Source organism: Coloeus monedula (assembly GCF_965178545.1).
Source record: "Coloeus monedula genome assembly, chromosome: 6".
Lineage (NCBI taxonomy): Eukaryota > Metazoa > Chordata > Aves > Passeriformes > Corvidae > Coloeus > Coloeus monedula.
The window spans coordinates 20,092,668-20,107,379 of record NC_138786.1 but is presented as its reverse complement, the minus strand read 5'-3'; the positions used below and the strand labels follow the sequence as shown (position 1 = coordinate 20,107,379).

At 40.8% G+C, this 14,712-nt stretch overlaps 1 protein-coding gene across 2 annotated transcripts; it reads right to left on the bottom strand.

Annotated features, from left to right (window-relative positions):
• Positions 1-547: 547 nt before the first annotated feature.
• On the bottom strand, positions 548-12,796 carry EHF (ETS homologous factor; the record flags this gene model as incomplete). Of its 2 annotated transcripts, XM_082282849.1 has the most annotated exons (8): positions 548-647; positions 1,473-1,668; positions 4,060-4,119; positions 7,077-7,145; positions 7,236-7,304; positions 9,615-9,674; positions 9,995-10,240; positions 12,700-12,796. In XM_082282849.1, 8 exons carry the CDS (start codon positions 12,794-12,796, stop codon positions 548-550), a joined length of 897 nt encoding a protein of 298 aa, XP_082138975.1. The 2 variants fall into 2 exon arrangements, with proteins under 2 accessions (XP_082138975.1, XP_082138976.1); XM_082282850.1 differs by lacking the exon at positions 7,077-7,145.
• Positions 12,797-14,712: the final 1,916 nt, after the last annotated feature.

Genomic DNA, 14,712 nt, shown 5'->3' with positions numbered 1-14,712 from the left:
AGCTAAAGAGGAACCCACTGTCTAATTCAAGAAAAGCAGCTGAAAGCCAGAAAAGTATTAAAACACTCAGAAATCAGAGGCGGGAAGGAACAAGTTGTATTAGCCAAGGAAAGTTATAAACCATCTGACTGTGGAAGAAGGCTACTTGGCTCAGAGATGCTTTACTGTTTCCTCCACTTAGAGTTGCCTTCCAAAGTGGATTATCATACTCCCTAAATGCCCTAGAATTTAGTTCCTTCCCTTTCTTTGCATGACTCATAAATCACATTATGCCTGTATGATGTAAAAAAAAAAAAAGGAAAGCTTCACAAGAAGGGAAAAATAATCATAATTCTATAATGTTAACTTATATCACAGAAAACTGTGTACATTTTTTCCCCATACAGGACATACTTCAAATAAAATAATTTTAACACCAATAATGATAACGTTCTTTCTTCCCGACAGAAGTAGAATTGTTTTTTCATCCCAGTTTGGTACATAAATATAAGAAAATAGTCCTTGAATATTTACATCCGTGTGTTTTAAATGTTATTTCTTGATAGATTTAATTCTCATTTTCTCTCCAACCACGGGCATTCTTTCCAAATTTATATACTAGTCTCCGACCATCCACGCGCTCCAGGATTTCTCTTTTATAATAGTATCTGTTAAAATAAAAACAGAAAAAGATATAAAAATAAATTCACCTGTAGTCCTAAAAGGCCACTGCCAAATAGACAATCCCTTAGCCAGCCTACAAGGTCTTTATTTTTTATTGAGAGATATATATAATACCTAAGATCATTATAATTAAATGACAAAGAAGGAAAAATGGATGCTTTCTTTTTACTTTCTATTAATTAGCTTCTGAGTTTGAATTTCACCGTATTTCAGGTCAAAGCATATTGCTAAATTTATCACACACTCATGAGATTTCATGGGGATTTTTTTCCAGATAAACCAGGATCTGAAAATCAGACCAGGAAAGAACCTCAGCTTCCTTTTCAAAATACCTTTTGAAGTTTCAGAGATTATGGAAAAATTCTCAAAATGTTAAATCAAAGAGGAAAGAAAATCCTAACACCTATTTTAAGACAATGGATGTGGGGTATGTCTAGTTTCTGAACACTGCTGGAAATAACAAGGTCTCCAGCTATTACTGGGCCATTTAAACACTCTCAGTTTAGTAGTATGTGAACTTTCAGGTTTCTGCAACCATATTCCCTTCCTAATTTGGTTGTTTGGATGGAGGGAAACAGAATTTATATATATATATACACAATTATTTCTGTTATATGTATTATATATTATACAGAAATAGGAGGAGAAGAAAAGACAAAGAACAAGATGCTACAGTCTCAAAATTAGAGTGAGACACTGTCAGAGAAAGCAACTGGTGCTGTTGACAAATCATTTTTAAAAGTCAAACAAGTTCTCCATCCAGTTTGTCTGTGTATGTGCCACAGTCTTCCTCAGCAACTCCAGCTCACCTCATAGCCCGGCTGAGTTTCTCGTAAGTCATGCTGCTATTGTTCTTCTTCTTTCCCCACAGCTGAGCCACAGCTTCAGATTTTAAAAATCTGAAGACACCTTCTGACCGATCTTCCCACTTGATTAATCCTGGGTTTTTCTCAGGATTGAGAAGAATATCACGAATAAATTCCCAAAGATGAGTTCCTCGAGGATCTGAAAGAAGAAAGGGGCAGGAAGGAGTTTCTCAAGAGCTCTCTGGGCTATGCTTGCAATTTTTATGTCATCTACAGAGAGTGAACACTCAGGCCATAATTTCTGGAGCACAGGACCCCCACCTCAGAGATATACAGGTGAAAAACACTGGCAGCCTTTACACTGGAAGTAAGCATCAGCCTCTGGCAGTCTGAGCCCTGTGGCAGGCAGGTAGGGGCCCCAGCAAGCAGGGGAAGCAGAGTCCAAACCACCCACTGCTTCCTTCTGCCTTTGGCACTGTTTCTGCCCTGAAGAGAACATGTTTAAGCCTTCCCCTCATCTCATTTGCCATTTCTGCTGATCCCCGTCTACAGCACGGAGTGTACCCTGATATTATTGTGTGGCACATGAAACAGCCGAGATTACCGTGAAGCAGGCACCGAACCTCCATGCATTTAAAAGGCAGACAGAGGGCACAGGAGGTGAATTGCCATTCTGCATGAATAAGTAAGAAGGTGTAGAGTGGATAGAGGGATAATGACAAAACTGGCCAGCCAAAATTTTATGTAAAAGGAGTACTAAAAAGTTTGGCCATGGTGTAGAAAAGACAAAAACAGATCTCCAAGTTCAACAGGTAGACCTCCCAGTTTAAACACAAATACATCTCACTATAAAGATGGTACCAGAAAGTCCAGGTCAAAAAAAAGAAAAAAAAAAAAGGCAACAAGTCAGATGAAGTAGTTTACAAATGAATAACAAACACAGTGACAAGGTGAGCCAGAAAGACAGCAGTCCTTTGGTCTGACTTCAAAAGCATGCAATTAGACCAAATTTAGAAGGAAACAAGCTAGTCAGAGATGTGAAGGTAACTTGAAAATGGTATACAGTGCAGTGTAAGTAGAATTAGATTTCAGTCAACTAATCCAACTAATTTTTCTTTATTATTATAATTGTTTTCTGGACCCCGTAAAATGCGGTGGACCTAGCCTATCTAGGCATCAGTAACTTATGGTCATGATACAGAGCAGTACTGAAGAAACTGGAAATGAAGGGGATTAGCTCATACTGCCAATGTGACCTGTTTTGTATGCCCGGGCTGTAATTGAATTCTTACAATCACAGAGTATCTCAAGTTGGAAAGGATCTATAAAAATCATCAAGTCCTACTCCCTGCTCCTCGCAGCATGTCCTAGAACTAAATCGCATAACTAAGAGCATTGTCCAGACATTCATTGAACTCTGTCAGGCTTGGTGTTATGACCACTTCCCTGGGGAGCCTGTTCCAGTGCCCAACCACCCTCTGGGTGAAGAACCTTCTCTATCATCCAGTCTAAACTTTCCCTGGCACACCTTCACTCCATTTCCTCATGTCCTATCACTGGTCACTAGAGAGAGGAGATCAGCACCTCCCCCTCCACTGCCATCCCTGAGGAAGCTGTAGACTGGGATGGGTGACCCTTCAGCCTTCTCTTCTCCAAGCTGAACAAGCTGACAGACCTCAGTTCTTCACAGGTCTTTCTGCAGACCAGTCCTGTCTAATCCTTTCAGTAACAACCTTATTATACACACACAAAAAACCTCACCCAGATATCTGTGTACAGACATAAAATTCAGGAGTTCTGTTTGGGCAAAGTGGCAGAAGAGAGTAAAAAGAGGAGTCAGGAAGAGAAATAATCTGGAGGTCATACTGAAACAGGATGAACCCAAATACCACAAAATGTAGCGAAAGACCAATATTAAGCTTTTCTATTATAATCAGGGAATTGCACAGGATGCAAAAGACATGCACAAGATATTTCAGCATAAAAAAATCTCAATATATTAATAGAACTATGTACAGAAATCACAATTATGGTAACCTGTCTCCAGCGTCAGGTTGAATAAAAACTAGCAGAAAATGTAGGTGAAGGGAGTGGAAAGACTGTTGTATCAGGGGATAGCATGGTAAGATTGAGGGATAGGTGCTTGTTTGTGATGTCATGCTTGAGAAGTTCTGCAAGACGATGCTGAGCAGGGTCTGTGGTGTGTGCTGCACCTGGCAGGCACAGGCACGAGCATGACTGTGCCCACGCACAGGCCCTCCTGATTTAATCCTGGGCCTTCCTCATCATTCCTCTACTCCACTCCACCAGCCCAGCTCAACACAGGGCAGAGGAAGCTGGTTTCTGGTTGCTTCCCCATAGGTCCTCACCAATAAAAACAATTTGAAAAGTTTAACAATATTGAGTCAAAAAATGATGTAAACAAGCAGTACTAGACAGTCAGATCACTGGAGAATTGAATCACAATAATGATTTAATGAGTTTTGTGTTCAAAATACTTCCTCTTCCCTCTCAAATAGGATCTGATTTTCATTTGTTTCTTTTTCCTTCAATCAACTAACCACCATCATAAGCATGGATGTTGACTTACTGTGCTTCTTGGTGTGAGACTTTGGGGTATGATCTTGAGATTTTTTTGCGTCTGAAGAGTCTGCAGAGAAAGAAAATGAAGGCTATTTGTAAATTTGATGAAAGGCTTTCCACTGACTAGCAGGTTGAAAGAAATAAAACCACAAAAAAGAACAAATATCTCTTCTAAAGATAATCACTTTTCGGAAGGTAATCTAAGTGAGGAGGGAGAGTTTTTTTTTCTGTACTATATGTTAATCAGCACACTTCTCAAAGAGACCATTGATGAATAAAGAATGAATGCAGAGGTAAACATTTGGCTTTTGAAACGTAAATTTGATTAACAAATACCTCACCTCATGTTATGTGTGAGAGAGAGAAAAATAGGATGATCACATCTGTAAAAGGAATCCTGAATTGTCCCATTATCTTAGTCTTTGCTGAAGCACGTATCTTTGGGGGCTTATTTGTTCCTGAAGAGATGATCTAATGGGAAATGTATGTGCTGGTACCAATGCACAGAACACCTACCTGACTAAAACATAATGAACTGGCACAGCACTGCTGTTTTAGGGGGGCAGGGTGGGGGAAAGGGGCTGCGCTGGAAGGAGTTTTTGGCAGCAGGACAAGCATATATTTTTCTGTGGCTCAGAGCCATAGGAACAAGCCATTTCTCATCAATGGTACTTTATCACCTGCAGCCAGACAGAGGAGGAATAGAGCTTCTGGCACAAGCATTTCTTCAGAAATGAAAAAAAGAAGTTCCGCCTGTTCATGACTGTAACCTACCTCGCAGTCTGCACGTTCAACCCTCCCGCCCCCAAACCACCACAGCCTGGCTCTGCTCTTGTACTTAATGAATAGCTTTCATCTGATTGCTCTAAGTCTCGCAAAATCTGTGGGATAGACCTGAGAGGGAGCCCCTTCTGTGTTTGCTTTTCAGCATACCTTGTCCCTGAATCCCATAAAGCAAAGCTTAAGGTCCCACGCATGTTTTCCCAGCTTCTATGAATGCACAATTATCATACTTTTCATGGAAACCAGGCATTTGCATGGGAAAATGACTCACAGGAAATATTTATTTGCATAGAAACTTGTCAGATTTGCACAAGCTACTGCAATAACTGCATGTGAAAAGGTAGATGCAAAGTTATTCACACACTTGCTTTATTCATACATAACTGGAAACATAAACTGAACAAGGCCCATGGGGATGGGCCTAACCTCTGCTATTCTGCGCCTGATAAATTACTGCCCTTGACCCCCAAGCAGCAAACGTGCTCTGAGTCATTTTGCCTTCCCACTCTCAAAAAGCATGAGCTAGCCTGAACCTCACTCAGCTTGGAGGGGGGTGTGGTGTGGGGGAAGTAAAATGAGGCTTATTTCACTCCCTTTTCTCAGATTATGATTCCCCATATGTTATTAAAAGCCTGTGGGAACTCCAGGTACGGACTGCAGGACCCAGTTCTTTATTTGCCCTCATATATATCCTTCTCATTTTAAAATCCCACAATTCGCTTGCAAATGTTTGTTATGCTCCGCTTAGCTGGAGATTTATTCTTGGAACTTCAGTTGCCTTCTGCCCAGCCAGTGATTTATTCTGGATTTTAGCTGTGTAAATAGCCTCCTGTTCTGCCACAGCTCCTACACAGAGACTGGTTTCAAACATGCCGTGTTAGGAGGCTGAGGCCTGACAGATGAAAAGAGTTATGATGCAGTTTCAACAAAGCCGTCTTGCAAAACTTTTGACAAAAGGTTACACATGATTTGCATATGATTCAGGAATGAGCCATTTTTTTACGGGATATACAAATTTAGTTTTTACAGGAGGCTGTGCCCTTGGCGTGCCACCCTAGCTCTAGGCTTAAGCAGTCAGCGGATAGACACACCATGGCAGGATCCGGACATGTCCCCAGCCCTTCAGAGAGCCCTGAAATCCCGGTAGCCATCTTGTGAGAGTGGGCGGAGGTGGTGGGGAAAGCAAACAGGGTGTTTGGTTGGAGTTTTTTAAGGTTTTGTGGTTTTCTTCTGGTCAAGTTTTCTCTCTCTCCTTTTTTTTTTTTAATTTGTAGCTGACAGCATTAGTTTAAACTGTATGTCTCGTGGCAAATCCAGCTCTGGAGGCTGGAGGCGCAGGGGATGGCAGGCACAGGGGCCGGGGCTGCTGCCCATATGCACAAGCACAGGGTTGCCCCCAGGGCAAGGCCTCGTCTACAGCAACTGTGCTCTCCTTTCTTATCCTCCCAGGACTTCCACTGCTTTCTCCCTCAGATCTCTGCTTAACCGCCTCCTGAGAAGAACCCACCTTTCCCTCCCCACTTTCTTCCTCCCCTGCCATCTCTGCTTCACTCTTTTCCCACTGCCTCGCTCTCCCACCTCCGGCCTGGTGCCAGCCCCTGGGACAGGGCCCACAGGGCCTTTGACACGTGTGAACAGACTGCGCTTCCACCAGGCATTACAGCAAACAGGTTTGCCCTTTCTCCTGCCCTTTAGCAGGCACATTTTTACTCTCCCTCATGGAAGGCAAGGGAGTTTCAGTGAGTACCCTGCAGTCAGCTGAGAAAGGCTGCAGGAGGAAGCCCTTGTGCCGGTGCATTTGGGCACGGGGCTTGGTGCCTGCCCACAGCCAACCCGGACCTGGCCCCAAACCCAGCAACCTACTCAGCATGAATCACGGGCACCTCTGGGGAGGAATAGGGCACTCGTTTGCCCATACCACAGAAAAGCATGGTGTAGCTGGAATGTCTCGTCTCTCCGGCACTAGAGTTTACCCCTTTGACTCAGTCACTTTAAAAGATATGTGGAGATTGCAGATTATTTGATCATCTCTTTCTTGACAGAGAGAAGACAGAAGTATTTCTTTAAAGAAACCTATTGTAATAATGACAGCTAATAAATCTGTCAGAATCATCATTGCTTAGTTTAAAATTACGGGAGGCTCAGATGTAATCCTACAACAGAACACCACAGAGACTATTGCATGTCGGTAGCTCTGGGACAAGTGACAAACAATTAAAAATATAATTACAAGTTTCTTACCAGAAGATTGGTGACTAGGTGTCATCATGGAAATCTGAGCACGACAGAATGTTTTACTGTCCAATAACTCTGGGAATTAAAAAGAAGATGTTTAAACTAATAGCCTCAGACAACAATAAAGCCATCTCAGAATGCACGAAGTATTGTGATGTTAGTTACCTACTGTGCTACCATAGCCACTGTCATAAAGATAGTTCTCTTCTTTCCAGGACACCATCAATGACGGATCTGAAGGCAAAGGACCAAAAGGAAAATCAGATTACTAAGAGAAAATTTTTTAGCACAGAGGTAAGTATTGAGCACAAAGACAATTAAGAATGTGCAAAAAAATAAGTTGTCAAAGGAACCAAGAAGTGAAGGGGCTAAGTACAAAATTATTACCTTTCACTTAAATTATGCATGGAGTTTTGCATATTCAGGCAAATGTATTTACACAAAGCACTGACTTTCAGAAATAATGTAGTATGCTCTTCCTTTTCCTGACTAATGTATCACTTATGCCTGGCCTTGGAGGAGGTTTCCTATGCCAGATCAACTCTAATTCTACCCAATCCAGTCCTGAACTCTCAGCCCCTGATGATTGTGACAGTGCATTGGAGCCACAGAGATGAAAGTGTTCTCAAATATCTAGTAAAACAGAAGGATGCTTATGATGAGTACTTATTTCTATAATGGTAGAACTCGAAAGTCCTCTCTGAAACAGAGCTTCATGTTTAAGCACATAGTGAGAAACATCAAAGCCTAATCCTAGATGAAGGGCCATTTTATTCCAGGCACACCAAGTCCCCATCCTTAACCTAAAAACCACCTTCATCATTAAAGAGGAATAATTTTTAGTGACCTTCTGGTCATATGGATCAATATAAGCAGAACAGAAGTATTGTCTTTATGACCTGAACACTGGTCTGGAAATTACTTCCTTCACAGTGCATTTTTAAGGTCAGAAGCCTTAAAAATCTCTTTTTCTTTTGAAACTAGGTCAAAAAGGATGAGATACAAGGTTCAAATCTAGGTTAAACCTAATTTTTTTCATGTTCATATAAATGAAATCAAAAACCCCAAAATGAGTTACAGGTAAATCATCATGTTTGGCTACGTTACCACTTATGACATAGGAATTCAGCAGGCATGCTAACTAACAGCTGCATGTTTGGGCACCCAGAGCTTGCGTTCCTACAACAGCACACACCCTTTGCTTGCTTGGACACCTGATCTGCCTAATGTTGCCTCTGAAAACAGGCCTTACCCAGCCAGAACACGGGGACAGTGTTTACCTTCCCATTTTGGCCTTTTTCAGTATCCATGTCTTTGCAGCTGTGATGATTTACTGGAGTGAGCCGGGCTTCCCCTCAAAACCACCAGCCCTGTCCCTGCTGCCTCACAAGGAGCCCAGCAGCCCTAATCCACAATTCCTGCTCCCCCACATGCAGCGCCCACTCCCACTGCCCGTGGTTGGCATCACCAGAGCCCTACCAGGCCACTCCTGACTCAGCACATCCAGGAGGAACTTAGTGCTTTCCAGGATGTGCAGCTGAGGTACTTTGCCCTCATCTCTAGTAGGAGGAGGAAATAGTATTATACCAGGATCTCATAAATGGGGACTTAAAAGGATTACTGGAGCTGCCTCTATGGAAAGCAGCGAGGCTGCCTCATGCACAGCTCCCATATGGCACAGGCCAGGAGTGGACTGCAGATTGCAATCCTTGCCTGCTGCAAGGAGAAGGTGGATAGTGTCCCTGGCTGGAAAGGCTGGGCTCCAGCAGGTTAGCTGGATAAACAGGCTGACAGTATCTGTTGGAGATGCCACATGCAACAGATCTGTATTTGCTCTGCCAGCAGATATCAAAACGTGGCTCATGGACACACCTACATACAAAGAGGCTGGGATTAGTGGGATAGACAGTGTGTGGATATGGACAGGTGTGATCTGGCAAAGGAACCAGGAAAATAATTGTGCCTAAAGAGAACGGTTGAACCAAGCTGAAGTTCTTTTCTCAGTGAAACAAAGTCCTGGGAGGAAAGGGATCTAGCTATGAACACACTCAGAAAAAGAACAGCAACAGGAAAAATGCAGATTTGATCAAAGCAAACTACTGCCTGAATTTCAGTTTCATTGAAATGTGAAGAAATTAAAATGTAACATTTTGGTTTCTCTTCAAGCAGTTTTTTTTGGAAATATCCTCCAGTTTCAAACATTAACAGCACAATATATTCTTTCCTTCTTTCTTTCTTCTGAGCATATTGTTATTAGTTGTTTTGAAATCTGCTGAAATAAGCATAGAATGAAGTCCTCTACAAAGCTGCCTCCATTGAGCTCCTCAAACTAGTCCAAACCCTGAACATCAGTGTAGACTGCTGATACTGCAAAGGTTTCCCAGGAAAAGTGACCACATGCACATGGTATTACCTGAAATGTCAGAAGTAGGCACTGACTGACATTTGTATTACTTCTTTAATTCTGCACGATACACTTTCCATTTTTAATGCCATTTTTATTTGTCTCTCTTGAAAAAGACAATTTACCCAACTGCTACTCACCTGTTTGCTCTGTCTTCACAATGACATTATGAGACTGGTACATGTCACTTCCACACTGGCCTGCAAGAAAGCAAATTGGCAGATAGTAGGTATGAAAATGAGCACAGAGGAATCAAATATATTAGCTCCAAGCAGCAACTTCTACACCTGTGCCAGAGGGCTGCTTTTGGAATGGGAAACATACTGTCTCCTCTTGGTCCTTCAGATTTCTGCCTTAAGTCATATCTAAGAAATTTAGCAATACAGTAAATGAGCTGTAAGCCAAATAGAAAACATAGCAAATATAATCTGCCAGGCAGGTCTCTGGGGAACGTAAGTGACTTCTGAAGATCTCAGAACTCAGACCGCTGTACATGTGTCCCTCTCTAATATCTATTTACCGTTCCATTTTAGGTGCTGGAGGTTGCTGTAAAGCAGCTGTCCTGCTGTCCCAGCTGCCTGAGTGAATTCCTGCAGGCTCATACTACACAGATGTTCCCCATTGATATCAAACTCCTGGAAAGGTATGCAGTTGGCATCCAGTTGGTTGGTATCAAGGAGGTGCTGCAGCCACTCCCAGACTTGAAACTTAGTCCAGTACTGCGGGTGTATTTCATGCCACTGGGTTCCATAGAAGCTACTGGATACTGGAAAAGAAAAAAAAATATTTACTCTCTCTGATAGCATAATAGTCACCAGCAATAAAGATCTATAGCCAAACTGCACACCTTGGAAGTCTACAGATCTAGATGCTTTTCTCAGTGCTTAACACTGGCTCCATAGCTATTGCTAGAGAAGGTATTGTGGGGCTTTTGGCCACAGTTCTACAACTAAAAATTGGGCACTATTTCATTACACGTCTTGGCTGACTGATTTGCAGGAATTAACTTTTTAATGTTGGCTAAATACACCAAAATTCTCTGAGGGAGGATACATTACAGAAGTACTGTTGAAAAGGGGTATATGGGAAAATGATTTTATTGTATCAGAAAATGATGGAAAAGCCTTCCAAAACTCTCATAAGGTAACATGAAAACTTTCTTTGAATAAGAACTTAGTAAGAGCTGAATATGAATTGTGGGGTTAGAAAAGGGAAGGTTAAAAGCTAAAGCACTCTCATACTGCTCCATGGTAAAAGCCTATCAGTGTGGGCCATGGTTTCATGACAGAGTTGGCATTCTGATGGATGCACATTATTGCTGTAGTTATGTACAGTGGTTTCTGAATGTAGTCGTAAAACTCATTTTTACTTATGGAAGCTGTCTAATGTTCTTGTTAGAATGTCTGAGTCCTTTCTTGGCAATCTCTTAAACTGCTCTCAGTTGTATGTCATTGCATGACAATAATTTACATGTGCAAATGGAAGAAATTGTACATGGGATGGGATCATTATGTAAGATAAGAGCAAAGGCAGGACTGCTTTGGTCTGTCCTCACAGAGTTCAGTGCAATTTATTCCCTGGGAAAGGAGGAAAACAGACTAGGCCAGACAGAGGTGACGGTGAGATAAAATGTTCACAAGTGCATGAAATGTTTAAGGCTGAGGGAATGAGAGATTGCAGAAGGAGGAGAGAGTGCCATGGCCCAGCTCTGCAGTGGCCCCACTCCAAGATACGGCAGCAATCTGTTCCCAGTCTCTTCTAGAAAAAGATTAACCACACAGCAAGAAATACTGACAACAGTGGATATTGCTAGAGGACCACAAGCATCAGAGTTGGCACATTTTAGGAAATCACCTTAACTCAGGTGCACTAGACCTCAGGTCTCTTCTACTGAGATACAGGACACAGTTTCCAGGTAACACAAAAACAATCCCCCACAGTTGTTTAGCTTTCTTTACCAATATTAGCCAACAAGGCCTGTGTAAGTAACTTAGGGAGTTTCCAGGACTGTTCTTCATCTTCCTGTTGAAGGATTTGGGGAATGAGTGTGGAAAGTATTAAAAGTGTGGCATGTCAGAGAAAAAAGGTTTGCTGGAGCTGTCATATATGCCCTGAAAAAGAGGTTGATTTGTATTCCTATCACTTCAGAAGAGTAAAGTGATTTCAGAGGCCACCAGAATCCTAATGTTAGCAAAGATACTTTAGTGAGAGGAAAAAAGTATCTTAGATAAAAAGTAAGTGAAGTGGTGAATTACTGCACAGGCTGGTCTGAGCTTTGAGCTTCCTGTCTCTCTAAAACATAAGTGAATCCTGAGGAGCTTCACACTGGAAATTTGACATAGACCCCCACCGTTTCCATCCATGAAATCCTGTGGGAAAAGTGAAACTCAGCTAGAACTTTTTTTCTCTATGACACTGTTATAGACAGAGAGGCACATTCATTAAGCACATGTTGATGTATTCCTGCGTATTTAGAAATTACACATAAAAAAGCATAAGCATTTCATTAAGTGGGAACTTTAATTGTAACTTTTGTTGCAGCATTATTTGGATTAGAAGGATAACTGCAGTATGAGATTGTCTGCTTAGATTTTAAGTTTTTTGTGTCCATTGAATAATGAAAAGAATTTTAAACTTATGTCAAGCACTATACATAAAGATATAGGTTTATATATATTTTTTTATACTGAGAGAATATATATGAATACATTTTTATGTACACAGATATATAATCAGAAAACAGTAAGTAGAAAAAAAGAGATAAAATCACAAGCCACAAGCTATCTAGTGCTCTAATGCCAGTCTAATTAGAAAGCTATCTAGTAATTTGAGCAGAAAAAGCAAATACAGCAAAGAAGCAAAAGACTATTCCCCTGGAAAGCCAGAGGGGTGATTAGCATTAAAGAGTAATGTTGGTTCAGAGCAAGCGCAAGGGGTAAAGGTATGAGAGAAAGGATTCTGGACTGAGAAGAGAGAATTTCTGGCACTTTCAACACCATTAAATTTTAAGAAAAAGAGCCAGTAAGGAAATGAACAATAAACTGGTTCCTTTTGCAAGTTCAGCTTTTTACAAATAAAGTAACTGGAAATTTTTCTTACCAGAAGTGAAACTCCAGTAATTTAGTACTACTAAATAATACTTGTACATGTTTAAAAGGTGTAGCAGCCCCTTTCCCCTGGCCTCCCTAAAAAGAACACGGCTCAGAGCAGTTGAATTCCTCCTACCATTGCATGTAGAATATCCATCTGTCCAGGAAGGCTGCTGGTGGAGTAGATTGCTGCTGGAATTGATACTCATTCTGCCAGCTCCTTCCAAAATCATGATCTGTAAGTGAATCAAACAGCTTGCTTAGTGAGCGGTGTCTAGTCCAAGAGGTAAATGGCAAAAAAAAAAGAAATCCACTGAAGGTAAAGCAAGGAGGCCAATTCCATTTGCAGAAGAAGATACAACTGAAATCAAGAACATGTTGACACAACCCCTTTTCCACTGCCACAAAATCTCCTTATGATAAACATTACCATGATTAATTTGCATATGCAAGAAGCAAGTTTCTACAGCTGCCCATCCATAAATGAATAATCTGTAATCAGAAAAGAAGCCGAATGAAAAGACAAGGATCCTGACAGAGCAATACACGAAAACTGCCAAGCTCTGAGAAATGAAATACCAAACAGTTTTGCTTTTTTTTTTTTCTGCTTTAAAGAGAAATATGATTTAAACATGTTCTTCTTTTTTCTTTTATTTTTTTTTTTTAGGAGAGAAAAAGAACTTTTCAATAATTGCAAATGAAACTATACAGTAGACTACAACCCCTGCTCAGAAAATCCTTTGCACAGAAGGCTACACATAATGTTACACAGAGGTAGCCTTCCCGGGAATATCTTGTCAGCTGACCCAGTTTCTTATCTGATCTGTGTCAGCAGTGTCTGTAACACTTCTTGGTAACAAATATCTCAGATCATACACTTCAAACCACCAAATAAATCAGATGGTCAAAGATCTTGTAAATGAGACAGCCACTGTTATAACAGAATCAATATTTTAGAGTGACACCACCCACAAGACAGTATTCCCTCTTTTAAGCAAACTTTCCTTTCCGTGTATCTTAGCATTAGCACCATGAGTAAAATTGTCCTTTACTTTTTTATATTTAAAAATAACCCCTACTTGTATGATATTCTAGAAAAATATTACATTTATCCCATGTTTAATCATTCCAATGAAAGTACATGAAATTCCCCAGTGATGAGTATTCTTGATGTTTTACATTATCTTTCAGTTGTGTGAAGTTGTAAAGTTTAAAAACATACATTATAACCGAAGATATTATTGAGGAGATTGGGAACGTAATTTGTTAAATGTTACAAAGGCTTTGGATTGTAATTCTTATATGCACAGGAAAAAAAAAACAAAACCAAGCCCCTGTTCAAAAATACTGAAAGCCGCAAAGTCTGTAAAAACAAAACATTAGACATCAGGATGGCATGTGCATGCAACTAGCCTTCACCCTAGAATTAAAAAGGTTATGAAATACAAAATGGACTTGTGAAGGACAAAGTCACTGGTCTTGGCTGTTTATCTACTGAGGCCAGTGAAAAAACATCCACAGAGAGCACATCTCTCCCCGGTAAAAGCTCATGCCCGCAACCTTTTTTGGTAAAAGAGGAGTCAATAGAAACACTTACAGCCTTGGTTTTAAAGGAGCAATCTGTAAAGGACTTGGATTGGCTTTTTCCTCTGTTATTTAAAATAAATCATGTAACTTAAAAGTTACAAGTATCTATTTTCTCCCCTCTCACCCCTCTGTCCCCCTATATATTTAGAGAGGGAGAGGGAAAGAGAGAGGTTACTGACAATTGCTTAAAAAGCCAAAGCCTTAGGAAGTTTAAGGAAGTTTATCACAGGGCAGGGAATGGTGCTTCACAGTATAAACTAGTTTAGGGCTTTTTTTTTTTTTTTTTTTTGGTAGCTACACAGAATGGCAAAATCAAACCATGGATGATTTGGCAGTTGCTTTCCACTTTTAATTCTAGCCAAACTGTGATTCAGTGACCACCAGCAAGGAGGATTCAATTTCTCATCGTAGGTATATGGGGTTATAAAATATTTAAAATTGAGAGAGATACTTCTTGCCCCATTGTGGCCAAATGAAAGATGACTATCGTATCAGTCAGTATATTTTTACAAGTTAGAAGACATTTTTTTGCCCTGTGTATAGCCAAGTGACTTAGTATCGT